General features: G+C 38.0%; 1 protein-coding gene across 1 annotated transcript in view; it reads right to left on the bottom strand.

Annotated features, from left to right (window-relative positions):
- PRCP (prolylcarboxypeptidase) overlaps positions 1-26,436 on the bottom strand; it is a 61,910-nt gene that overhangs the window by 18,802 nt on the left and 16,672 nt on the right. The window contains exons 2-6 of the mRNA XM_069469154.1: positions 8,449-8,589; positions 4,921-5,022; positions 1,931-2,112; positions 1,531-1,688; positions 649-818 (exon numbers count right to left, since the gene is read on the bottom strand). Of these exons, the coding sequence (XP_069325255.1) occupies positions 649-818; positions 1,531-1,688; positions 1,931-2,112; positions 4,921-5,022; positions 8,449-8,589 (753 nt within the window). The remainder of the gene's footprint in view (positions 1-648; positions 819-1,530; positions 1,689-1,930; positions 2,113-4,920; positions 5,023-8,448; positions 8,590-26,436) is intronic.

Here is a 26,436-nt window from a genome sequence, read left to right as displayed (position 1 = left end):
ACAGACTCACAATATCAAATAAAAAAGTTAAGATGAAAGTGATGCTGTGCCTAAGTAACAATGTAAAAAATAAAGACAAGCCGCTAGCATAGGGATGCTGAACCGAGGAACCACTTATGCCATGTGGGTTTGTTTACACACATGGGAGAAACTAGTTCTAGAATTAGTAATTCAATTATTTAATTATAAATTATCCTTAAGAGGAGCCTTGGGAACTCTTTTGTAAGTATGAAACACTGTAAGTTGGATCGTCCGTAACCCGGGGACTGCCTGTGTACAGCATAAAGATTGAGTAAATTATGTATGCAAAGTGCACAGCCCAGGATTTGGCACATATTAATTACTCCATTAGCAGCAACTCTGCTTTTATTTCTAATTCATACAAATTTATAATAGATGCATTTTATCTCCATTTTTCAAATGAGGAAACTGAGGCTCGGAAAAGTAAAGGAACATATCCAAGTCCTGTAACCAGAAAGTGCCAGAACCCAGGATTCCAGCCCAGGTTTGACCAACTCCAGAGCCACTGAAATTTTCTCTGATGCTGAAAGTCAGAGAATGTACATGCGCGCGCGCACACACACACACACACACACACACACAAATGAGAACTATGTTATTAAAAACAATGAGGGGACATTTTCCTACCTTAATAGGCCAAGCAGGCAAAGGCTGTAAAAAGTTAGACGCATAAGGGTAGTCTATCATAGCCAGATTCAGCCAGGTTTCAGCAATCCAGTCTTTCAAATGTTGGATCTTCTCAGAAGCTAATGGGCTGCATAAGTGAAGGGCTTCAGTAAGCCACTGTATACCTCTGCCTGCAAATAGAATCACACTGTTGGCATCTAAAATGTACTGGTCAAGAGAAGGCTTTACAGATCATTTATTCTTCATATAGTACTTTAGAAAAGCAAATCTTATATAGCACTTCTCCAAGAATGTTTTTTCAACTCAATAAAGTATTTTTAGAGCAACTGGAGAACACCATGATAGACAAGTTACCTACCCTCATGGAGTTTACCAGAATTAATATTCTGTATTATTCTTCAGTTTTATCTATTTGTTGAAATAAATAAATACATAGAAACTCTCTAGAACAATGAAAATGCATAAGCTACAACTAAGTAAAACAAATAATGTATCTAACAGACAGCGTTGAGCAAGACAGTGAACACAAAAATAATACATACTATGCAATTCCAATTACTAAAAAATTCAAGAACAAGCAGAATTAATCTGTGGTTCTAGAAGTGAGGATAGAGATTTAGCTGGGCAGGTGTGGAGGCAGTGGCTGAAAAAGCATAAGGGGATTTTTAAGATGCTGATGATGTTCTTTCTTGATGAGGATGCTAATTACACTCTATTATCACTTTGTGAAAATTCATCAAGCTATGAATTTTGATTTGTGTACTCTTCTGAATGTATGTTATACTTTAATAAAATGTTTACTTAAAAAGTGAGAAGTGTTGAATTTAATAAATGCAAGGGTTAAAAAAAACCCACAATCCCATTCTCTTAATAAAAGCTTACTTGTAGTTGAGAGTCGATTAATGGCATCCCACGACCTGCGGATGCTCTCTGAACAATATGGACCGCTTTTCCTAAAATCCGTAGTTACAATCTTCATAAATACACCACAAGGTACCAAATCCTCAAACTGCCAGATAGGGGCAGAAGCTGCAAGAGCTCTAAAAGGCAAGAAAAACAAGGAAGGAGCAAAGAAAAAATATATATATAACATCTCTAAATCAAGTTTTAAAATTGAAACTGATACTAAACAAAAATGGTGAGAAAAATAACATACCCATTAATGAAACAGAAACTAGAAATCTCAGTACAATAGAATGGAACATGTTTTACCCATAACGAGTCTTTAAGTTTGCCTTGAAAATCATTAGGAAGCACGCATGTCCAAGACAAATGTACTTACCCAACTACAATATGAGGATATTTCATTCTGAACCAGGCCGAGAGCATGCCACCATAGGAGCCCCCTAAAGCAATGACAGGTTGATTTTCAGCTCCTGGGATTGTTCTTTTCAAGTGTTTGATTAACTCTGCAAAATCAGCCAGAGCTTGTTCTGATGTCAGAAAATTCAAGTGTCTGGAATCCTAAAGAAAAATAACAAAGAACATGTGTATAAATGTGCACATAATAGCAGCTTAGGCATAGCACAGATCCAGAAAAGAGCCAGACTCAGATAAGCTTTTCTCCAAATAGAATTTCTAGGCAATTGAGCTAAAATGCCCAGTCAAAGCAATAGCTGTGCTAATTTAGATAACTCATGGAAAAATGATTATAAATTTGTGGAAGACTATACTGTATTTTGCATTCAAATGTAATGTCTGTTAAATGCTATTTACCAAAGACCTTATTGAGGTTGTAGAAATAATAGAAACAAACTATAAATAACATTTAACAACAAATGTGATGGAATATAAAGGAAGCATAACAGACAACTATTATAAATTTTATTTCAAATTTTGACACATCTAAAATGTCTACCACATAGGCAAAGATAAACTAAATCCTGTGGACAACTGAGATAAGAATCATCAGTAAAAATAAAACTCATCCTTCTTCATCAGAAAGATTATATATTATATAGGCCATACCAACAAGTGGATAAAACTAGCCTTCCAATTGTAAACTACTATAAAATTGGAAAGAAAAAAAAACTATTTTTAGGCATTAGAAAACCGGCAACACAAGACATTGATCCCTGAGAGAAATTCATAATGTTCCATGATTGTCTAGCTGTCTGTGTGGGAACAATTTCCCTACTGCAGTATAGGAAGGTGAAGCTTAGAGTCCTGCTGAACTGAGGAGGCTAACAAGGTATTTTTAAAATATGTCTGCAAATTCATGACACTCCTTCCTTTAAAAGGTGAAGCCTAATTCCACTCCCTTTGAACTTGGGCTACACTTAGTGACTTGGCTCTAATGAACAGAATGTGGCAGAAGTAATGACACATAACTACCAGGGCTAGATCATAAACAAGCCCTGCAGTTTCCACCTTGCTCTCCTGGACTGCCAACTTTGAGGGAAAATAGCTGCCAAGTCTTGAACTAAAGTAGGCCCTTAACCGAAGCCTCTTGTCAACATCCAGCACCAGTTTATCACCCAGGAGAATGGTCCTCCCTATGAGTGAAGGGATCTTCCAGCCCCAGTCAAGCCTTCAGATGACTGCAGCACCAACTGACATCTTAAACCTAGGGAGACCTCCTGAAACAGAACCACCGAACTAAGCCACCCCTAACTCCTCACTCACAGAAACTGTAAGGTAATAAATGTTTATTGCTATTTTAGGCCACTAAGGTTTGAGGTAGTCTTTTACATACTAATAGATGATAATACAGCTACATACCTATATTAGGCTAACCTGTTCGACCTTCAGGCTTTGGTCTCAGCACTCTGATTCCTTCCATCATTTGGCATATTACTGAATCACATAACTCCCATCTTTCCTCTTTCCTACTAATGTCACCTACCCTTTTAGCCTTCCCCTTCATCCAAGATGTAAGCTTTTTAACTTCTTATCTCCTCTCTTACTGTTCCTATTCTTTACTTCCAGTTTTTATGGCCCTATGTATAGTTCAGTGCAATTTTTATTTACAATCCTCTCATAATATCTGTAACATTTATCATGCTACTGACAAATTCTGTGAGCAGACAAAGGGAAAGAAGCATACCAAAAAGAGCCCCTAGCTCCATTTTGCTAACAGAGTATCAATCACAGGGACTTGGAGAGGGAGTTATATTTCTATCTGGAACAAGGTGACTGCTTCCCCATGGTTTTAGGACCTGTCTACTCCCATAGTCAGATATTTATGAAAAATACTAAGCTAAGGAACAGAGTGTCCCATGCAACCCAGCAAATATCAACAAATCATTCTGCTTTCTATTGATAACACAAGGACAGTTTTAACTTATTATTTATTTATTTTATTTATAATAAAAGGTAATAAAACCTACTTTTTAAAAATAAAAACTCCTTTCAAAATAGACAGCCTAGAAAATAACTGACCCCAATTTCTTCTAGCTGAGAGTTCCCAAAAGCATGAGATATATATATATATATATATATATAAAAAATATATATATCATATGTGTATGTGTCTGTGTGTGTACACACACACACACACACACACACACACTGGTGGTGCTAGGTAATGCACAAACATTTTTAATGTAACATTTATTGTTTTACTTTAATGTAAGTTGAAAAAAAAACAGTACATGAAGCCCTTGGTTAAGATAATGCTAAGTTTAAAAAGTAAGTTGAATAAACAAAAATATTAAGAAAATAACAACAGTACAAGTGGCAAACTAATACAGCTAGAATGACAAGGATAGTACATGAGTGACTCAGTTGAGGAAAAACTGTCCTGATTTATTAGGTATAGAGTCTGCAGCAGATGTCAAAGCTCCTGTGGGTACAGGAAAGGCCAACAGGGAATCCAAGTGGCCAGCTGGCCCCATTGAATCATAGAGCCTATTTATCCTTACCTTATTGATTGAAAAACACCTTAGTAGATAAATATTTGCATACTCATTATATTTTTTTTCCAATGGAAAGCCCAATAATGTGTGTATAATTTATACAGCAGAACTGTTCACTGATATTTTTGAACTAATGAAAAGCTCCCTACATGGTCTCTGCAGCCATAAAGTAAGATTTACCGGCAGAGGCTAACCTAGGAACACTGAGTTAAAAACTGATTAACATTAGAAATGATAATAATGTGGCTAAAAAAGCCTCAATCTGTTCAAATTGTATAAAAAAAGGAAAGATTAAATACAAATTATTGAGATTTCAGGCAGTTCAAGTCCAAGTTATCTCACAATGGCATATTAATTAGAAAATATTATAAACTTAAAAAAAAACTTTTAAACTTACAAGTACAAGTATACTTACCTTGTATGAGCTGTGACCAAAGGGTAGGGACTCTCCATAGTATCGATGTTCAGCAAACACCAACATAGCTTTCAGTTCCTCAGCCACATCCCACATGAACCCCTAGGAAGAATTTACAAATTCATAGGATAAAATCAAGATGTGAAAAAAAGTCAACGCACCTTTTTGCACACTGTATGAAACGGATGTTAAACCAGAACAAAAAGAGATCTCTGAAAAGTTGTACGATTTAGGTTTGTTCTACAGATTAATGACATACTTGCTGTTTCATTGTTGCACATCAATCTTACAGTGTATTAGAGTGAAACAATCAAAAATAATCCCAGGTTACTCATCTTCTGGTCATTCCAACTCCTTTTAACCTGACACTCTAGCCCTAGAATCAACATTATGTCCACAATGGTCTTCAAATTGCACTGTGTGCCAAATCTTCTAGGAAAGAGTTAAATTTACCTAAGTAAGCTGCCTACTCATAAGCATTTACAAAATAAAAGAGAAAACACTACAAATAAGCATATTAAACTCCCTTGGGGTTTTCTATTAATCTTATTTATTGGAAAATAAATAGTTGCTTACAAGAGCTAATATTAACTGAGGCACTGTTATAAATACTTTATATGTATTAATTCACTTAATTGTCATTAACTATCTAAGAAACAGGTACTTTTTGATGATCCCCATTTTACAGATAAGGACACTGAGACACAAGAGTTTATATAACCTTTGACATTCACTTAGCTAGTAAGTGGCAGAGCCAAGATTCAAACATAGGCTGCCTGGCTCCAGAGCACCATTCGCCAAGTGCTGTTTGACCTCCTTCCTCCAATACCAATGGCTAGTCATTAATCAATCGCTGCATTTTTTTCATTTACCTCAGTTGTGGCCTCGGAATGCTTTCTCAACAAAACATTGTAGGCAACCAATATCAGTCGATTAGATTTAGATTTAACACAGATTAAAACTATTTGTCATTCCTAGTGTACCTTGTCGCTTTTTAATGAATTGCTACTCTTTGGCAAGGACTAAGAATCTCAAAATGTTTTTGTTTGTTGTGATCAAAAAATGTACAATTAGAAGAGCTGTATGTATATGAGGATAAGCAATTTAACCTGTTATCTGTGATGGTTTCATAACTCCCACTTTCTCTCGTTGCCTGCCCATTCATCTACAGATCCTGCAACATCCACCTCAAGCACACCCGCCTCTGTCTGCTGACCCTGGCAATGCTGATCACTCCCTCCTCTCCACACCACTGTACTAGGTATAGATCACCATTACTGTGCTGCAATATTTGCTTACATGTGTGTCTTACTCTACCAGATTGTGAGTATCTTAAGGGTAAAGACCATCCATCAAAATATCCAGACCTCTGTGGAGTTGACCTCAGGCTTTGAGAGAAAGCAATTTCATTGAACTTGTTCACAACATAATAAGTGATGATTTGCCTGCATCTATTTCAGGGGTATTTTTATTTTTCAAAAGAGGTTCATGTAAGATATTAACATTTGTGAACATTATGTGCTTACAAGTCCCTTAATCTTAGTCTTTACAACTACTCTGTGAACTAGATATTATTCCTATACCAATTTAACAGATGAGAAAACTGAGGCAAAGAAATGTTCCCAAAGTCACAAAGCAAAAGTGGCAAAATCACAATTCAAATCTTGTCCGTCTGGTTGAAGTCTTCACTCTTGACCACCGTACTACACTGCCTCTCAATAAATGAAAGTCCAAAAGTGTGCTAGAACATTTTGGTACCTAAAGAAAGGTATCTGGGGCTGTGGAAGTGCCAGGATCTGCCCTTCTAGGATCTGCTCTAGTCAGTTCCCTCGAACTGTTCCTACATTGAGTATCTGTTCCTTTCTACCACTTCTGAGGACAGAGAGTCCCCAGCAAGCCTTAAGTTCTGCCACAGTGCCTTTCAGAACAGTGAGGCGATGGAAGGAGGAACAGCTACCTGCCTACGATCAAGGAGAAAAGGAACTGGGAAAATAGCTGGACAGGAGAAGCTGCCCTGTGGCCCTGGCATTAAAGGAAAGTCGCACAAAAAAGAAAAGAGACAAGGCAGCCTCTATTGTTTCACAGAAGAAAAGAGCAGAAATCTAATGGAAAGGAAGTTCTGATGTCATTTGTTACTGATCTAAAAGAAACAGACATCCTAGGATCTCATTTCTCCAGGAATTATTTTATCTTCAAGTAAAATATTTAGATTCTTTTTTTTTTTTGTTTTGAGACAGAGTCTCGCTTTGTTGCCCAGGCTAGAGCGAGTGCTGTGGCGTCAGCCTAGCTCACAGCAACCTCAAACTCCTGGGCTCAAGCGATCCTTCTGCCTCAGCCTCCCGGGTAGCTGGGAATACAGGCATGCGCAACCACGCCTGGCTAATTTTTTTTTTCCTATATGTATTTTTTTCAGTTGGCCAGATAATTTCTTTCTATTTTTTAGTAGAGACGGGGGTCTCGCTCTTGCTCAGGCTGGTCTCGAACTCCTGACCTCAAGCAATCCACCTGCCTCGGCCTCCCAGAGTTCTAGGATTACAGGCGTGAGCCACCGAGCCCGGCCAGATTCTTAATATTCCTAAAAAAACAGGTCAGGAATGAGGAATGCAATAACAGTGTAATTGGATTCATATCCTTACTTTCAATTATATCAGTTCAACAAACATTGACTAAGACCTCTTGAACACTAGGTACCATGCCAGCATTGGCATTGGAAATAATATGATTAGTCCTCACTTTAAGATAATTCACAGACTGGCTTTTTGGTAGAAAGTTGACATTTTCTAGTCATAGCACTGATACATTGAAAAGGAGAATTTCTTCCTTTCATGTGTCCTTATAAATTAAGTTTTGTTAATAGATTTAAGTATTATTATAAAAGGTGATAGAAACTATATTCAAAGAGGTAAGCTAACAGGCTATACTATTTTTAATACTCACAAATACAAGAAAAATGGTAGAACAAGAAAACTAAACTAAAATATAGTTACAACTGTACATTTTCCCATCCTTATTTGACAAACTTATATATTTTTAATTTGCATTGGCTTGGTTTAGGTTTTATTCATTCATTCAAGAAGTATTTATGATTTGTTGAATAACAAATATTACTATGTGCCTAATACAGTCCTAGACTCTGAGAACACATCACTGAACAAACATATAAAAATTCCTGCCCTTGTGTTTACCTTCTAGTGACCATAATCAAAACAAACTATATGCAATAACATTCCTATGCCTATTTCCCTTATATCTTTGTTCACTCTAGAAATAAGCTGGGATTTTTTTTTTTTAATTTTTTAAATTCAACTTTTCAAAAATAGTATTTTTTTTCATTTGTAATTCTTTCACGCTGAACATGCAGACTTATTGGATATCTGTATTTATTCTTCTGTGAACTGACTATTCATGTACTTTTGCTGTTTATCTTTTTGTTATTTTTAAAAAACTTTACAATTATGAACAGGTTTTTTCCACGTTATCATAATAAAAGGCAAATTGAGCACTGGAATTTCACAAATCTGCACATACCGTATTATTGCAAAACCAGATAATGTCCCCTTCATTACCAGTGTAGAAAAGTATTGATCCCCCATCTTTCTTCCAGTATTCATCAGCTATTAGATAACGCTGTTTAAAAGTTTTCACAGTATTAAATCCAAAATGATCAACCTATGATAAAAACAGACAAAACATATTTCAAAGGAAAGTAATTAAATGATATCAACATAAAAGTAATTACTTCTTCCAGTAAAATCTACCTAAATTACAAAAATAATCACAAGAAATTTTAAATATTATTGATTTTATTATTAATACTAATATTGATATATCATATTTTAAAATTATTTTCTCTTTCTTTTTTTTTTTTTGAGACAGGGTCTTGCTCTGTTGCCCAGGCTAGTGTACAGTGGCACAATCATAGCTCACTGCAACCTTGAACTTCTGGGCTCAAGTGATCCTTCCATTTCAACCTTCCAACTAATTAAGGCTATAGGCACACAACACCATGCCCATCTAATTTTTTAAAACTTTTCTGTAGAGACAGGGTCTCACTATGCTGCCCAGGTTAGTCTCAAACTCCTGGCCTCAAGTGATTTTCCCACCTGCCTTAGCCTCCCAAAGTGCTAGGATGACGAGCATGAGCCACCATGCCTGGTCCTATTTTCTTTATATTGTAAGAGAAAGCAATGTTTGTTATGGGTGGTTAAGATTTTCAATGTAGGCTGGGCGTGGTGGCTCACGCCTGTAATCCTAGCACTCTGGGAGGCCGAGGTGGGCGGATCGTTTGAGCTCAGGAGTTCGAGACCAGCCTGAGCAAGAGCGAGACCCCGCCTCTACTAAAAATAGAAAGAAATTATATGGACAACTAAAAATATATATAGAAAAAATTAGCCGGGCATGGTGGCGCATGCCTGTAGTCCCAGCTACTCGGGAGGCTGAGGCAGGAGGATTGCTTGAGCCCAGGAGTTTGAGGTTGCTGTGAGCTAGGCCGATGCCACGGCATTCTAGCCCGGGCAACAGAGTGAGACTCTGTCTCAAAAAAAAAAAAAAAAGAAAGAAAGAAAGAAAGAAAGAGTTTATTAAAAAAAAAAAAAAAAAGATTTTCAATGTAAAAGAAAAGATACAATTATAAAATCAAGTAGCTACTTTAAAAACATAATGTTAAAATTGAATTGATAATAGAAATATGAACCCATTATTTTCTCATTTTTTTATTTTTAAATTGACAAAAATTATATATATTTATGGTATACAACATGATATTTTGAAATATGTATACATTGTGGAATAGCTAAATCGAGCTTATTAAAATAAGCATTACTTCACATGCTTATCATTTTTTGTGGTGAGAATACATAATCTACTCAGTGATTTTCAAGTATACAGTACATTCCATTATTTTTCAAACTACAGATATCCCTTAGTATCTGAATTTTCATTATATAAACTTTGAATATGAAAAATTTGAGAACTAAATAGACCATAGAAAAGGTCTATAAACACTGTCCCCCAGGGCACAATAGATACTTCAAGTGTCAAGTGATTTTGATATCTAATACCATTCCCCCTAAAAGAAACTAGGACTTGTTAATGAAGTGGCTGATTGATATGTGGGACAAGGAAGCTAAAAGATAAGCCTACACATCTTGCCATGCAAGGAAGCAAGGAAGTACTCAAAAATGGAGTTATATTTAACAGACAACTATAAGAGACTATCAACTGGCTAACATTTTGGTAAACTGAACATAAAACAAATTGAATGCAAAAAGAATAATGATTGTAGTTAACTAAAACATTCAATTCTTGAAAATCCCATTAGTCCATGAAAGTATTAATTTAAAAAAAGCAAGAAAAAAATTTATTCAAAGAGTCCATTAAATCAGCAGTCCCCAACCTTTTTGGCACCAGGGACCATTTTCATGGAAGACAATGTTTTCATGGACCAGGGAGGTAGTTTCGGGATGGTTTCAGGATGATTCAAGTGCATTACAATTATTGTGTACTTTATTTCTATTATTATTACATTGTAATATATAATGAAATAATTATACAGTGGGGACCCCTGCATTAAATGAACTCCTTACTTTTAAACTGGGAATTAAAAAGTAAAAAATTCAACATTTTTAACCTGCCTTTCCAACAGAATTGTATTTGAGGGTACCAAATAGTCTCAGATTTGATTAAGAAGAGCTTGATCTAGTCAAATGTTACCTAATGCAGAAGGAATGCCAAAATCAGAAAAATGATAGTGCTTTAAAGTTACTACTCAAGCAAGAATTATCAATTGGTGTGAAAAGCATTAGGAGAATGGATGATAGGAAGAGGAACACACATACAGTGTCAAAGTAAAACCATAAGAAATACTCTTGTCACAAGGGGAAAACAACTTTACAACGGACAGATCAGGCTGCCATCACCTTAATCTAGTGATCAGTGTTAGCATCATTAATGGTGGGGCAGGCTGGGACTATGTATCTCCCCATGTGGCACAGCATGAAGCACATATCACCTATGATGTATTCTTGCCAAAAATTTTCAACTTATATCTAATTTCCAGGTTCTAGGAAATACAAAGGATAGAAGAGCAAGTTGAAAACACACTGAAGAGGTAAATCTGAAGGTGGGACATTTTACAAGACAAAGGCAAGGTAATATCATTAAAAAAGGACTGTTTTAGATTAAATGAATTTTAAAGAACATAATCAAATGTAATGCATGATCCTGGACTGGCTCCTAGTTTGAACAAAGATATAAATGACACTAGGGACAACTGGATTAATTTTAATATAGACTAGTCATTAAATAATACAGGTAGAACATCCCTAATCCAAAAAATGGAAACCAGAAATGCTCTCAAATCCAAAACTTCTTGAATGCCAACACAATGCTCAAAGGAAATGCTCATTTCAAATTTTGGATTTTTAGATTAGGGATGCTCAACCAGTAACTGTAATACAAATATTCAAAAATCTCCCCCCACCAAAAAAAATTCCCAAATCTGAAACACTTCTGGTCCCAAACATTTCAGATAAGGGATACTCAACCGTACTAAAGACTTGTTATTTTTTTGTTAGGAGTGATCATATTATTTTGGCTACATAAGAAAATGTTTTTATTTTTTACATCTGTATACTGAAGACTTCAGCGATAGAATGTTATACTGTCTGTGATTTATTTGAAATACTTCAGTGTAAAAAAGCAAAGTGAATTCAAAGGAAGAAAAGTTTAGTCTACACTGAAAGAGACAAAACACACAGGATACTGAGACTGTGCAAGACAGATAATACAAAATATATCAAAAAATAAGAATGACAAAATAATTTTAAGCTTAAATTGAACTTTAAATATATTTTGAAAATTTTTAATCCTTTGAGATTTGTTTAACTCACCATTTAAAATATAACCACCAAATCCTATAACATGGTAAGATTTATGTACAACTAACTATCTCAGCCTACAGAGTTACCCCACAGTACAGAGCCTGCCTGAGCCTTTAGGATGATGGGGGCTGAATTCCTCAGCGCATTGGAGGGACAGGAGTGAGAATCCAGCATCTGGTCTGGGGCAGACACAGGCAGTTCCAGTGCTGCTCTAGCCTCCCTGGACTAGGGGTTGGTTCTAGTTCATTCTAAAACAGATGGGTTAGCCAGGCATGGTAGTGTGCCTGCCGTCCCAGCTACTCAGGAGGCTGAGGCAGAAGGATGCTTGAGCCCAGAAGTTTGAAGCTGCAGTGAGCTATGATCATGTCACCGCACTCCAATCTGGGTGACAGAGTGAGATCCTGTCTCTAAAAATAAAATCAAGTAAATAAAACAGATGGGACTCCCTCCACCCAGTTCTATCAACACACACACACACACACACACACATACACACACACACTCTTACTTCACATTCATACCACAGGTTCCAAAATGCAAGTGTTACAAAACTGCACCTAACTGCATACTTCCTGATATCCATCATCATCATTATATGTAGTCCTATAATATAAGCTATTCTAATCTACACAGTGCCTACTTTTCAGGAAAATGAGCAGTTTGTATGGACTAGACATATAATTATGATATCCATGTGCTATAAACCCCTCCTATTCTATATGTTAATTTACTCAATCATTCATTCAACAAGCATCTATTGAACTCCTATTCTTGGCCAAGTATTGAGTTTAGCAATGGGATAAAGAGTTGGCTGAGCTACAACCTCCGCATTTCTTAAACTAATACAACTCCATCCACTCAGCCTAAAAATAAAAGAGAGCAAGAGAAACAGATAGTGAAGGAAAGATAAACAAGTGATTCCACCTGCTGTCATTCAATTAGTCCACGTGCGGTCCCTGGACCAGCAGCATCAGCGTCACCTGGAAACTTGTTAGAATGCAATCCCTCTGGCCAAATCCCAGACCTGAACAATCAGAAACTGTGGAGGTAGAACACAGTAATCTGTGCTTTAACAAGGCTTCCAGGTGATTTTGATATACAGCTAAAGTTTTGAAAACCACTGAGTTAGAATAAGCACCAAAATAAGACATGAATTTTCTATTCCTTCTCTTGATCCAGGTTTCAGAATACCACTAATGGTGTAAGCTCCCCATCATGCTGAATGAGACTCTGGTGTCTAAAGATTTGAATTATCACCCAACAAAGCCCCCAAATACAAGCCAACAATCATTTGAAGCTCAACAGGTTTCAACAAGGGAGGAAAGACTGGCTGTGTTGGACTTTAAGAAAGCAAGTACATGGCTCTCTAACTAGATGCCTTCCCATGGGATTTTTATTTTTTTAAGAGACAGAGTCTTGCTCTGTCATCCAGGCTGGAGTGCAGTGGTGTGATCATAGCTCACTATAATCTTGAACTCCTGGGTTTAAGCCATCCTCCTACCTCAATCTCCCCAGCAGCTTGGACTACAGGTGCACGCCACGACACGCTAAAATTTTTTTTCTGTAGAGACGGAGGTCTTCCTATGTTGCCCAGGCTGATCTCAACTTCTGGCTTCCATCTTAGAATTACAAGGGCCATGACAACTTCAGAGACAGAGAAAGCCAAATTCCCTTGTGTGGCCACACCCAGGGCACTCCTGTTCCTAGTAATCAGCCTTAAGTGTTAAGATTGGGGAAAAGAAGGAAGCACCCTGGTATGGTAGAAAGCAAGTAGGTTTGGGAGTTAACACACCTGAACTTGAATCTCTACTAGTTGTGAGGCCTCAGGCAAATCACTTAATCTCTCTGAGCCTTGGTGTCTTCCTATATAAAATAAGAATAATACATATAACTGGAAAGATTGCTGTGAGGATAGAGAAAATATACCTAAAGTACTAGGTATAGTTCCTGATTATATAATAAGTGCTCAATAAATGCTAGTTCTCCTCTCAATCCCATTTGCATACAATCCTAAGCATGGACTACTTAGATGGGAGAGAGATGATGATGTTTACAGAATTATAGGAAGTACTCTTTGATTGTCAAAATCCCCTATTTTGTGAGTACTTTACCTAAATATTAAACAACTGGAAATATGCAGGAAAATGTTCTTTACACACTAGAATTTACAGAATTTTCTTGCTCCTCCCCATCATCATGGATATCAACTTCCAGCTACTTAAGTGTAGTTTTCAATGCCTAATGGCCAGGCACACTGGGGACAGTATGCCCTCTGCTGTTGAGAAGTGGGCCCACATGCCACTTCCAGCTCTGGGCTCCTGAATCAAGAGCGATTTTATAAATCACAACACAATCTGTATAGTTCAACTGAAGAAAATGGGCTCAGAAAGGTCAAGTGACTTGGCCAAGGTCACAAATCAGAGGCAGAGCTGACGCTTGAAATTATTTTTGCAATTTGGTTTATTGAATCAACTGAAATAAATAATAGTGCTTTAACAACAATACAAGCAGGACTTCAAAAAGGAAAGACACCTCTAGTCATGCACAACAGTTCTTTCTTGAATGTGGACCAAGAAATTTCAAAAGATGTTTCCCCCTTTGCTATGTAGTATAGAGCTGTATCTGTGAGAATGGGTAGGCAAGAAGAAACAAAAAGAACATCATTTAAATAAAGTTCATTGTGGCAAAAATAATTATTTGGACTTTAAAATTGCTCGGGAATAAAGTTCACATTGACAAAAACCAGTAAGAACATTACATCTGTTAGACACAGTTTTGGTGGCAATTTGGGGGCAGTGGAGGTGGGAAGAGGAGGGATGAGAGAGAAGGACACAGAACCTACTAGGTGCCCGGCACTGTGCTGGTGCTTTATGCAGATCTCCTCACCCTCCCCCCAGTCACCCTCGGGGCACTTCCATTTTACCAGTCTTACAGTAAGGGGGCTGACACTCAGGTCAGATAACTTGCCCAAGGTAACATAACTAGTAAGTAGAAATCAAATATGATTCTTCTCACGTGTTTTTAACACCTACCCAATCCTGCCTCTGACAAAACCCAGATCTGTCTGCTCTTTTCATTATAACACTCCTGCAGATAGGGCTGACTACAAACTTCGATCCTCAGCAGGCAGACAGTAGAGTGAGTGTCTTTTTCCTAAATTTACAAAATGAAGGACAAATCCTCCAGCCATTTACTAACAGTTATATTGCAGAACATGTGGATTATTGATCTTTTCACCAACCTGACTCAATAATCATTATTAGTATACTATTTTTAACTCACTTAATTAGGCCACTGATAAAAATAAAATCACATTGACTCCTTCTCAAAAGCCTTTAGTTTTAGAAAAATCAGTATATAGTTGGTTTTATTTAGGCATCCAGATATTTAATAATAGCTCACTGAAATTTTACTAAAGATACAAAAAACATACTCAAAGATATGCAAGACCAAAAAAATGTACTCACAACTCCAATAAATCAAAGCACCATGAAGGAGGTCTCTCTGATTTCCTACTCTAATCCAGAGACGCTAAAATGAAAAAAGACCCTCTTTCTCCCATTTGATGTGTGTGTCCTGTATTAATTTGAGGATTGTGTCATTATATGCTGTTAGAGTTCTTAAATGGAGACTGAAGATGTTTCTCAGCAAGCTTCGTCTCCCCTGAAGGGGTGGACACCTTCACTTTAGAAAGACACAAGTTCTCAAAGAAGGAACCAAAACCTGGAAGGCAGGTGGAGTGTGGGCAGGCCCTAGATCTATAGTTGGATGTTGGGTAGTGAGGTCCTGCTAAGTTATCCTTGCACAGGGGTAGCCCCAGAGCTAGGACAAGATCAGAGAGCCTGCCACATCTTACCAGTCAGATCACTGGCTGTTAGGGGACTCCCTGTTTATTTCCATTTTATTATGTCTGGACCTTTCAAAACCCCTGCTTAAAAGTTCTGTGTTTATTCATCTGTACAATGGGAATACCAGGAAGTATCGGAGACTAAATTTGACTTAAATAATTAAAGAGGAAGTAGTATCCCTTGAAAATAATGTGGTGATGGCAAGGGAAATGATTGCGAGTCCCCTCAAGAGGAAGATGAGTCTAAGAAACAGGAATTGTCCTTCCCTTCTTACAGGGATGCTGTCTTCCTTGCCAACCTTACAGGGTCTAGCTTACATTTTAATAAGGAAGGTGCAAGTTTCCCCAGAGACATTTTTCAAATGAAATCATCTCTGCATGCAATAAGACACTGCTCTTCTTTACACATTCTTCTATCCATATTAACTAAGAGAGAGAACTGCATTCCCTTCCTTCTATACCTTTTTGTAACATGCCCCAATCTTAAAAAGGAGACTCTTAGGAAAAAAATGATTTAAAGAGAAGATGGCAAATGGGGAATGGAAAAAAACTAAAAATGGGAGAGTCCGTCATGGAAAAAGTTGGCAATCCAGCCTCCTATACTTATAAATGGATAGTTTGAAAGGCAAGAACATGATAGCTACCATAGTGCTCTTAGACAAGACAGATACTTTATAAATAATTGTTAAATGAAGTCAGTTCAAATCTAAATCAGTGGTTTTCCATGTTTCTGAGTATGAGGCCCGCCTTGTTAATGTTAAAACTATAATACATGTGTTATATTTTAGTAGCCAGTGCTTGAGAAAGTATATGAGAAGCTATTATAAATTCAATAGTATTATAAATGAATATCACAACAGCATCTAATTACATTTGAAAAAAATAGTATATGCTTGGTAGAAAAATGGATTCCAACACCCTCTCCAAAAACTCCAATGTTCAGTAACTTCTCTTTCCCCTGACCAAGAACACTGGGCCCCAGAGGGGGAATCACATTCTAAACTACCAAAATGGTATGAAATAAAATACTCTCTGCTCTACTGCAAAAACAGAGGTGGTGGTATCCTGCCCTTGAGGACACCTAGAGTGTTCTGGTAATCAAGAAATAACATGTTTTGTGAAACAACAGTGAAGTGTTTCATCAGAGGAGCATTCTGAAATCATCTGTTGGCCAAACAGCTCAGTGGAGGCACCACATGATCAGTTAGTTCAGATGGCTTCAGGAAGTTTGGTACCACCAGAATTGCCTGGCCACAGCTTAAGCTCTCAGATTAGTAACAAAGTGCTGCTGCAGTAAATACTGTACATAAATTTTAGAAAATGTTAAACCATCAGAGGGCGCTCTTGTATAAGTAGTAAAGTGGGAGAGACCTTAAAAGTTTTAAATTAGATTCATAAAACTTTAGGACAGGAAGAGATCTTAGATCTCAAGTCCAAAGGCTTAGATAAAAAACTGAGACCCAGATGCCAATTATTTTAAATATTTCTTTTCTAAATAACTGAACTATGGCAATCATCTCCCTTCTTTTTAAAGTCAAGGGTCAAATTTTATGCTGTTAGAAGTCAGGACAGTAGTTACCAATGCAGGGGGAAAGTGACTCCAAAAGACAATGAGGGGATTCTGAAGTTAGGATGGTGCATTTTTCTGTATGTAGAGTAATAATATAATTAACAGATTTGCAAACATTTGAAATTTCGTTTAAGATATATTATCATATATGCTGTTTACATTTCCATTTCACCATATAATATATAAATTATATAGCACTAAATCCCATCAATATTAAACTTTTCCTTCATTTAAAAATATTCATTGAGTACTCACTAAACGACAAGCATTAAGGAAAGAACTAAAATATAATCCCATCCTTCTCAAGTTCTAAATGTAACAAAAGTGATGAACTTACTAGTAAACAATCACACAATGGTTTGGTTCAGTTCTACACACAGAGTACTGTGGGAGCTCAGAAACAAAGTTACCATCCTGCCTGAGGGAATCATGGAAGGCCTAATTTACCAAGGAAGTGACTTCTGAGCTGAACCTAGAAGCATAACAAGAATTTTTTCAGGTACAGAGGAGACATAAGAACATTTCAAGCAAAGAGAGCAAAAGCCTGTGTCAAGGTCTGATGAACTGTCCAGAACAAGCATAAATTCAAGAGCTGTTACTGTTTTATGGCAGGAGGTATATGGTTTATGAGGGGAAGACATGGGAGATAAGATTAGATTCATTGGGCTGCCACAGATTTAGATGAAAATCTTCCTATAAAAACAAACCTAGCTTAAATCTGAATTGTTTCTATAAACCAACAGTGAATGAAACAGGTCTGCTGAAAATAGAGACTTAATGAGGCAGGGACTTTGTCTGTTTTGTCCACTGCTAAGTCCAGTCACTAGAACAATGCCTAGCATACACTAGAAGATCAGTGAATATATAGAGAATAAATGAATACATGCATGCGTCATGACCCTGCAGTTGGTATAAAAACAGACCAAACATGACTTCACAGAACAGCACGACCCAAAGCAATGAGAATGGACAGCAAAGTTCCCAAGATGATCAAGTTTGTGTGGGTGTGTTTATTGGGTGGGTCTGTTACTGGCTTTGGAAGAGTAGTTGCACAATGCTGTAGCTGAAGGTGCTTTTTGCCCAGTGACAAATCACATGCCTTAATGGAGAACACAAGTCCAAAATCTAAGACCAACCCATAACAGTTTCAATCTTCCCAGGCTGCTGACCAAGCGGGAACTACATGTCCTCTGCTGGGGGGAGAAACGGGGAGGTAACTACAAATAATACAGACAGAAGGCATGGTGGGGACTGTGGGTCTCACACACAGGAGTTCAGACCTGAGATCTATGTAACTTAACAATCCAGTCTTGCATACTACCTCTCCTCCTGCCAAGGGCTGTAATGACTTCCCAAATCTCTTCTCCGACAGAGCAATCCCTGTTCTTACTAGTTCCCGTATAACACTCACTATTTCTAAAATCCTCATAAACCTACTCACACCTTCGTTCGATTAATGTTCCTTTTTATTGACGGTGTGCCCAAAATTGCATAAAATATGTGTCATGTGGTCTAATGAAGTGCCTTGCTCATCACTGGCCAGGAATAAATAACTGTTGAGTATGTTTACAGATACAGTAGTTTTCCCCCTTCCTCCCCCACCTGCCAATTGTCCACAGTTTTGCTTTCTGCAGTTTCAGTAACTCACCCTGCTAAGAAAATACATGAGTACAGTATAATGAGATATTTTGAAAGAGAAATCCCCACATTAACATAACTTTTATTATCGTATATTATACTATATTATAGTATATTATTGTATTTTATTATTCATTATTGTTGTTAGTCCCTTACTGAGCCTAATTTATTAAACTTCATCATAGGTACGTAGGTATAGGACAAAACATAGTATATACAGGGTTCGGTACTATCTGAGGTTTCAGGCATCCACTGGGCATCCTGGGGGACCTTAGGTTTCAGGCATCCACTGGGGACCTTAGAATGTATCCCCCACAGATAAGTGAGGCCTACTGTATCCACTAATGCAGACTACTTTAAATTGAGAATCAGGAAAGATGTACTGGATTGAATAGCATCCCCCCAAAATTCATGTCCTTCCTGAATCTTCAGAATGTGACTTTACGTAGAAATAGGGTCACTGCAGATATAATTAGTAAAGATAAGGTCATGCTGGAGTAGGGTCAGTGCTTAATCCAATATGACTGATGTTCTTTTTTTTTTTTTTTTTTTTTTTTGAGACAGAGTCTCACTCTGTTGCCCCAGCTAGAGTGAGTGCCGTGGCGTCAACCTAGCTCACAGCAACCTCAAACTCCTGGGCTCAAGCGATCCTACTGCCTCAGCCTCCCGAGTAGCTGGGACTACAGGCATGTGCCACCATGCCCGGCTAATTTTTTCTATATATATTTTTAGCTGTCCATATAATTTCTTTCTATTTTTAGTAGAGATGGGGTCTCACTCTTGCTCAGGCTGGTCTCGAACTCCTGAGCTCAAACGATCCGCCCACCTCGGCCTCCCAGAGTGCTAGGATTATAGGCGTGAGCCACCGCGCCCGGCCTGATGTTCTTATAAGAAGACAGGAGACACAGAGACAAGCACAGAGAGGAGAATGCCATGTCAAGATACAGATGCACAAAAAGAAGACAGCCATGTGACAGAGACTGGAGTCATGCAGCTGCAAGCCAAGGAACACCAAGGATTACCAACAACCACCAGAAGTCTGGAGAGAGGCAGGGACCAGATTCTCCACTGAACCCCTAGGAAGGAACCAATCCAAAACCCTGATTTTGGACTTCAGGCCTCCAGAAGTGACAGAATACATTTCTGTTATTTTAAGCCTCCCAGCATGTGGCACTTTGCAGGCATAAGAAACAAATGCAGAAGGCCTCTCCATGGAGGTGGTATTGGAACTGAAGCCTGAAGGAGCCAGCCCAGGAAAGAACTCTAGAAAGAAGGAACAGAAAATACAAAGGGCCAGGGGCTAGAAAGAACTTGTTGTAGAAACAGAAATGAAAGCAGTGGTAAACAAGGGAGATGGGAAGCCTTCAAGAGTTTTAAGACTTATTCTGATCTGTTTTTAAAAGATCACTCTGGCTACTCTGTGGAAGATGGCCTGGAAGTGATAAAAGAAAGGAAGAAGAGTAGATAGAAGGCTATTGAAAGGTCCACATGAGAGATGATTATAAGAACAACCCAGGTTTCAAACAATGGTATCTCTTCAATTGCTACATATATAACATATATAACAATCATCATCATACACCCAAGAAAGATCACAGTGAAAAAGGGCCCAGTGTATGACATCAGCAGTATTCATTTAACAACAATCAACAAAAGGAAGTCTTTCGAACAGCTGTAGCCACCACTACTGCCCATTGACAACTGAGTCTGCACAGGCCCTGACTGTGGGCATTCTAAACACTAAGCACCCCACTAAATTGGTAAAAGAGTTCCAAGGCCACCAGGCTCCCCCCAGCACTTAATATTAATAGAAGTCAATAATACATGTTCTACTTCCACTCTTTTTCTCTAAAAACTATTTAAAGAAATTGATAGAAAGTGATAAACTAATTGTTCTCAAACTTTTCAGTCCCTATTCCACTCTGGTGAGACCAAGGACATCAGGACCCACAATCTTCACCTGTTAACCTCTGATGAATTAATAAACTACCTTTTATTAATTTTTAAAAGAAAAAGCACATACAAGCATATATATTACATCATAATGCTAAAATACAACTCCTCCTCCTCCATAATCTTCTTTGAATCACACTATGAGAACCACTGAAACAAACCTACAACGTTCTCTTTTTAGAGATTGCGTTAAAATTATTTCTATTACATTGAAAAATACATGATTTTAAAGAACTCTGGAAAATTAAACTTTACAAAATACCCACATGAATAACACCCACAAAAGGAAGCAGCTGAAGAAAGCAATGCCTAAGTTTTTTCCTCCTGGGAAACTCCAATGTCAAATTTTCAGTCCTGATTTTACTATAAAATGGCCTCGAGGGACTTCTTATCATCATCTTAAAAATACACTCTACAGACTACTCATTGTTTTGTGTATTCATCCGGTCTAAATGATAATGGCACTGTAAAAAAGATAAAGGAAGGGAAAAGGATATCCTTAGCTGAAACCAAAAAGCTCAGAACAATAACAGCAAGTTCAAATGCAACCAAGTTGCTTCCTTTGATTACTTTCAGGTGCTTCTGCCACTATATCACTAGCTTGTATAACCACTGCCCAGAGCTAATAGGATGTACTGAGAAATGACGGTGATTACATTCATTTACCAAGTATTTCTTGGGTGCCTAGTGAACATACAAACAAGGAACAGACAACAAAGTGCTTAGAAACTGTAATTGTCCAGGTTATATTCTGATGGAGAATACCAGACAGACCTCATTTGAAAAGGGTAGTCAGAGAAGGGGTTTTACAGCAGGCAACATTTAATTAAACCTTTAATCCCCACAGCCCTTCACTCTGCAAAAGGTCCCAGGGATTCTATTCAATGCCACTTCCTATATGAAGCATTCCTGCCTTCTTTGGGCTTCCATAGTCATTTCAGCTCTATTCTAAAGCTTTTCAAATGTAGTCTTACACTGTAGTTATTTATACATGCATGTCTCGTATCTGCTGTGCTATCATAAACTGCAAGACTAGAAAAACCCTATTTAATCACAGTTGGAATGTATTGATCACACCATGTGTATTATTCCTGCCTGTCCCTATGAATAATGTAAGTTAAGGGCTGTACTAGGGCTATATGTATACAATCTTGTTAGTTCTTCGGAGGAACAGTATGAAGAGGCTACATTTTTCCCACCATGCCATACTGCCTCCCCATCTTGTTCATCTCTACACCCCCAACAGCACAAAGCACGGTACACACAGGCCTTGCTCCATCAATGACTTGGCAGAAGTAAGAAGTGTGATGTGACACTAGAAGACCAGGTGACTTAGGCTGGACTTAAGCTATACCAGTTAACCCTGTTCTAGGCCCCCTGGGGCCAACAGTGACACTATGTTATTTTTCTATCAGAAGTGTGTTGGCCTCAGGAAATGTGAACAGATCCTAAAATTATCCAATTAAAACCCACTCAACCTTGAAAAGGTAGAGTCACACAGGTGACTATGATTCATACCGATCCTCCTTGAGCAAGGAAAGGCCCTTTCATCCTCTCACCATTTTCTGAGTGCCTACTTTATGTGCCTGGCTATAATGGATACAAGGATAAAGGGCACACTCTTTGCCCTTAAGCAGGCCACAATCTAGCAGAGGAGACAAGCAAGCAAAGAAATCATTTCTACACAAGGAATGCACATTGTGAATGTGGGTAAGAACAGGGTTTTGTGATGGCAGCAAAAAGGAGACACAATCCAACCAGCCAGCGGCACACAAGGCTGCAGTGGAGGCAAATTCAGAGGAGCTGATAATGCCTGTCCTGGGATTCTGCCCACCTCTTTTCTGGCCTCAACCTCTACCACTTGCCCCTCTCCCACTTCACATTTCAGAAATCCTCTGCACGTAATATGCTTTCTCAAGTCTCTGGGCTTCTGCACATGAATCTCCTCTTGCCTGGAATGCCTTCCTCTCTCAGGTCATTACGAAAAACTCCTACCTCATCCTCCAAGTGTTCACTCAAGTGCTGTCCCCTCTGCAAAGCTTTCTAGGACAGCCTTGGGCCTAAAGGAGAATGTTCCTTCTCGGATCTTATCACAGCTTCCAGTACAGTAGCCCCCACATTGTGCTGTCACTGAATGTCTGCTCAGTACAATGGAAAGAGCCCAGCGTCATAGCCTGCAAGTCCTGAGTTGAAAAGCTGATTGTGCCACTTTCCAACTAAGTGACTTCCAGAAAACATTTTCACATCTCTGTATCTCAATTGCCTCATCTATAAAAGAGGCTACTACTATCTTCCTTATAAGGTTGCAAGGATTCAAAGTAGTGTGTGTGTGTGTGTGTGTGTGTGTGTGTGTAAGTCCCTGACCACAGTAAAGGCTCAAAACTTGAATTATAGCAAATACCCCCCATGATGGAAGCCATCATAATTTTATATTGTGGTATTAAACAAAACACACACAAAAGTACATTACAACCATATGATTTTTTACATTTGGTATGTGACCCTGAAGAACCTGAAAAGCTGTGTGAGGATACATTTTCCCCAGGTTGAATTCTGTCCTCATTAGGAAATAAAAATAATTTAGGGTATCCTCTAAATAAGATCTCCTACAAGATAAAAGAGCTGCCACAAAGAATAGGACCAAGAAAAGCTTTACCACAAAGGCTCATTTTGTTTAAAAATAAATGAATAAATAAACAAAAATCAATGGAAAACAAAACAGCACATTTGGAGGGAAACTGACTCATGGGTAATAATTACAGTTTGTCACTGCTACTTACTACAGGACATTCCCTTCCTTTAAAACTGTAATGTTAGCAGCCTACAATGGGAAGGTAATTACAACTATTTGCAAGTGATGGTGTTCCCATCCTATAATCTAGCAGCTTGTAGAGCTCCCTATTTTTAAAATGGTCTTCTTTGATCATCCCCCAAATGGATGGGTATTAAGAGATAAATCTTATCTCTTATGGTATCCTGCTCTGCTCTTGTTAGTGTTTAAAAACACAGTCCAAGTCAGAAGACCTCAACAAGAAGCCCTGATATTATGCAAGAACATAAACACGGAGAAGGAAAACAAGATGGTGAATAAATAAAAGCCTAAGGAAAACTAGAAAGGAGAAAATGAATGTGTATTATTCCCACTTGCTGTTGTTGGGAAGATAAAAAAAAAAAAAAAAAAACCTCTGTAAGGAATGATTTAATTATTAAGAGAATATCTATAGACTGCTAAGAGATAGCTAAGTCCCTTCTCCACCAAACAAAACCATCTTCCCATAATAGGAAGTCATTTTCACCATGCAATGTTCCCTCCTCTGAACTCTCATGTTTCATACCTCTCTTGTAATACTTCACACTCATCCTATAGTAAAGATTTTTGCTTCCAGGCCTTACTTTTCCATTATGAGAGACACATTCATCTTTGTAAGGCCTGTATGGTCTAGATCAGTGTTTCATAAAATGGAGGTTGTGATTCATTAGTGGGTTAGAAATTCAATTTAGTGAGTCACAGCATTTTTCTTTAACAAAATTGATGCTGTTCAGCAAGCAAGCTACAGAATTTGAAATTATTATTATTATTTCTATCAAGACATTTTAAAAATCTAAGTGGTCTGAACCATTATGTCCCCATGAATGTATCAAAACTAGGGCATGTGTGCTCTCTACTTGAGGGACAACTACCTGTTAAACCACATTCCAAGATGCAATTACAGTTCATGCAATCTCACAAAGTAGAGCACAGTTAACAGCCAATGAATGCTACAGACAATAAGTACAAAAATCTGTGTAAAACTTTTGACTTCCAAAAACTTAACTACTAATAGCCTACTGTTGATTGGAAGCCTTACTAATAACATAAACAATTATACATATTTTGTATGTAATATGTATTATATACTATATTCTTATAATAAAACTAAGGAAAATCTTATTAAGAAAATCATAAGGAAGAGAAAATATATTTACTATTCACTAAGTGCAAGTGGATCATCATAAAGGTCTTCATCCTCATCATCATCTTCACGTTGAGTAGGCTGAGGGGGGAGGAGGAAGCCGAGGGGTTGGTCTTGCTATCTCAGGGGTGGCAGAGGTAGAAGAGACAGAGGAGGTAAAAAGAGAGGCAGGAAAAAAATCTGCGTATAAGTGGACATGCACAGTTCAAACCCATGTTGTCTAAAGGTCAGCTGTAGTGCCACTGACAGTAACGTGAAAAAAAACAGAAGATTTTTAGAAAGAAGTGTTATGTAATAACAATATTTGCTATAAACGTTTATCCTGTTACGGACACCTATACCTCTGAGTTGCACTGAGGTATCCACATAAGGGACACTAAGCAGTGTAAGCAGTATCCTAATTCTTTAGGTGCTCACTACCTGGGAGGACCAAAGATGATATTCAGTCAATTCTTAAAATATTGAAATATTTCCATAATAGTTGGCAAAAAACTACCAGAGCACCTTGAGTGATGCACACCGGTTCCCATACACACACCTGCCCTGCTGCCCCAGTCCCTTCTCCAGATCTCCAGTCCTAAAAAACTAAAGAACCCAAAGAACCAAGGTACTGCAAAAGGCCTCAGCTCTATAACCAGCTTCTGTTCTGATTGGGCAGTGTCTGTGCCATATTGGTAGTACAATACTAGCTAGAATATGATAAAAACAAGTGCCAGTAGTATTCAGAAGAGTAACTTCAGCTTGAGCCAGTTTTTCATCCAAACAGCTGTTGAGGACATACACTGAGGATCCACTGATGGATGTGGTCCCAGCATTCAGGCTGCAACTTAGGCTGGTATCTAATGGAGACACCAATATGTAAATAAATCATTGCAATCCATAGTAGTAGTATAGAAGAAGTATCTATAAAGTTCCATAGGAGGCACAACGAGAAGAGTAGTTGATTACATGGCCTGTGGGAGGGAAGCAAAGTAGCTCCGGAAAGTTTCACAGGAAAGGAATATAAGACCTGAGCAGTGAGAGATGAACAGGAGCTTGACAGGCAGAGAGAGGAGGAAGACAAACTATTCCAAGCATAGAGACACCAGCACTGTATAAGCCACATCCCGCACACTGTGCAGAAAACAATGAGATAGTGTCAATAATAAATAACAATAAATAATAAACATTAGAGATTTTTTTCTGGCAGATTTATCTCTTTGGTTATGTTTTTAAAGGTTGATCTTAAAACTTATTTGCATTGTCTAAGTCTATATTAGCTGAGAAAGGAGTTGGTACTCAAGATATCCTGGGGAGCAGAGGTCAGTTTGGAATTTAAAAATGAAACACACGAACTCACAACATCAGTTAGCATTGCCTGCACTAGTTAGATGTGGGCAAGCAAGGATGAGCCTTAGTGCTGCTGCAGGACTCTCAGATCCACAGATGAGTGGGACCCAAGGTTGCGGCCCTTGAGGAGATCACAAAGAGGTGGTTGTAAATATAAATTCCCTTCTCTTTTAAAGGGTGGTCATTTTTTTAGAAATTAGACTACATAAAAAGGCAAACCAAAAGCCTGTTTTAGTCTGCACTGGTCATTGTCACCTAAAGCCAATTGTTCAAGAGAAAGGAAGCATTCAACGCCAAGGAGAAGGAAGTCATCAGCACTGCTTTCCGAAATTGTTGTACGAGCTG

This window comes from Eulemur rufifrons, chromosome 6 (assembly GCF_041146395.1).
Source record: "Eulemur rufifrons isolate Redbay chromosome 6, OSU_ERuf_1, whole genome shotgun sequence".
NCBI lineage: Eukaryota > Metazoa > Chordata > Mammalia > Primates > Lemuridae > Eulemur > Eulemur rufifrons.
This window is presented reverse-complemented; position numbering and strand designations above follow the sequence as displayed.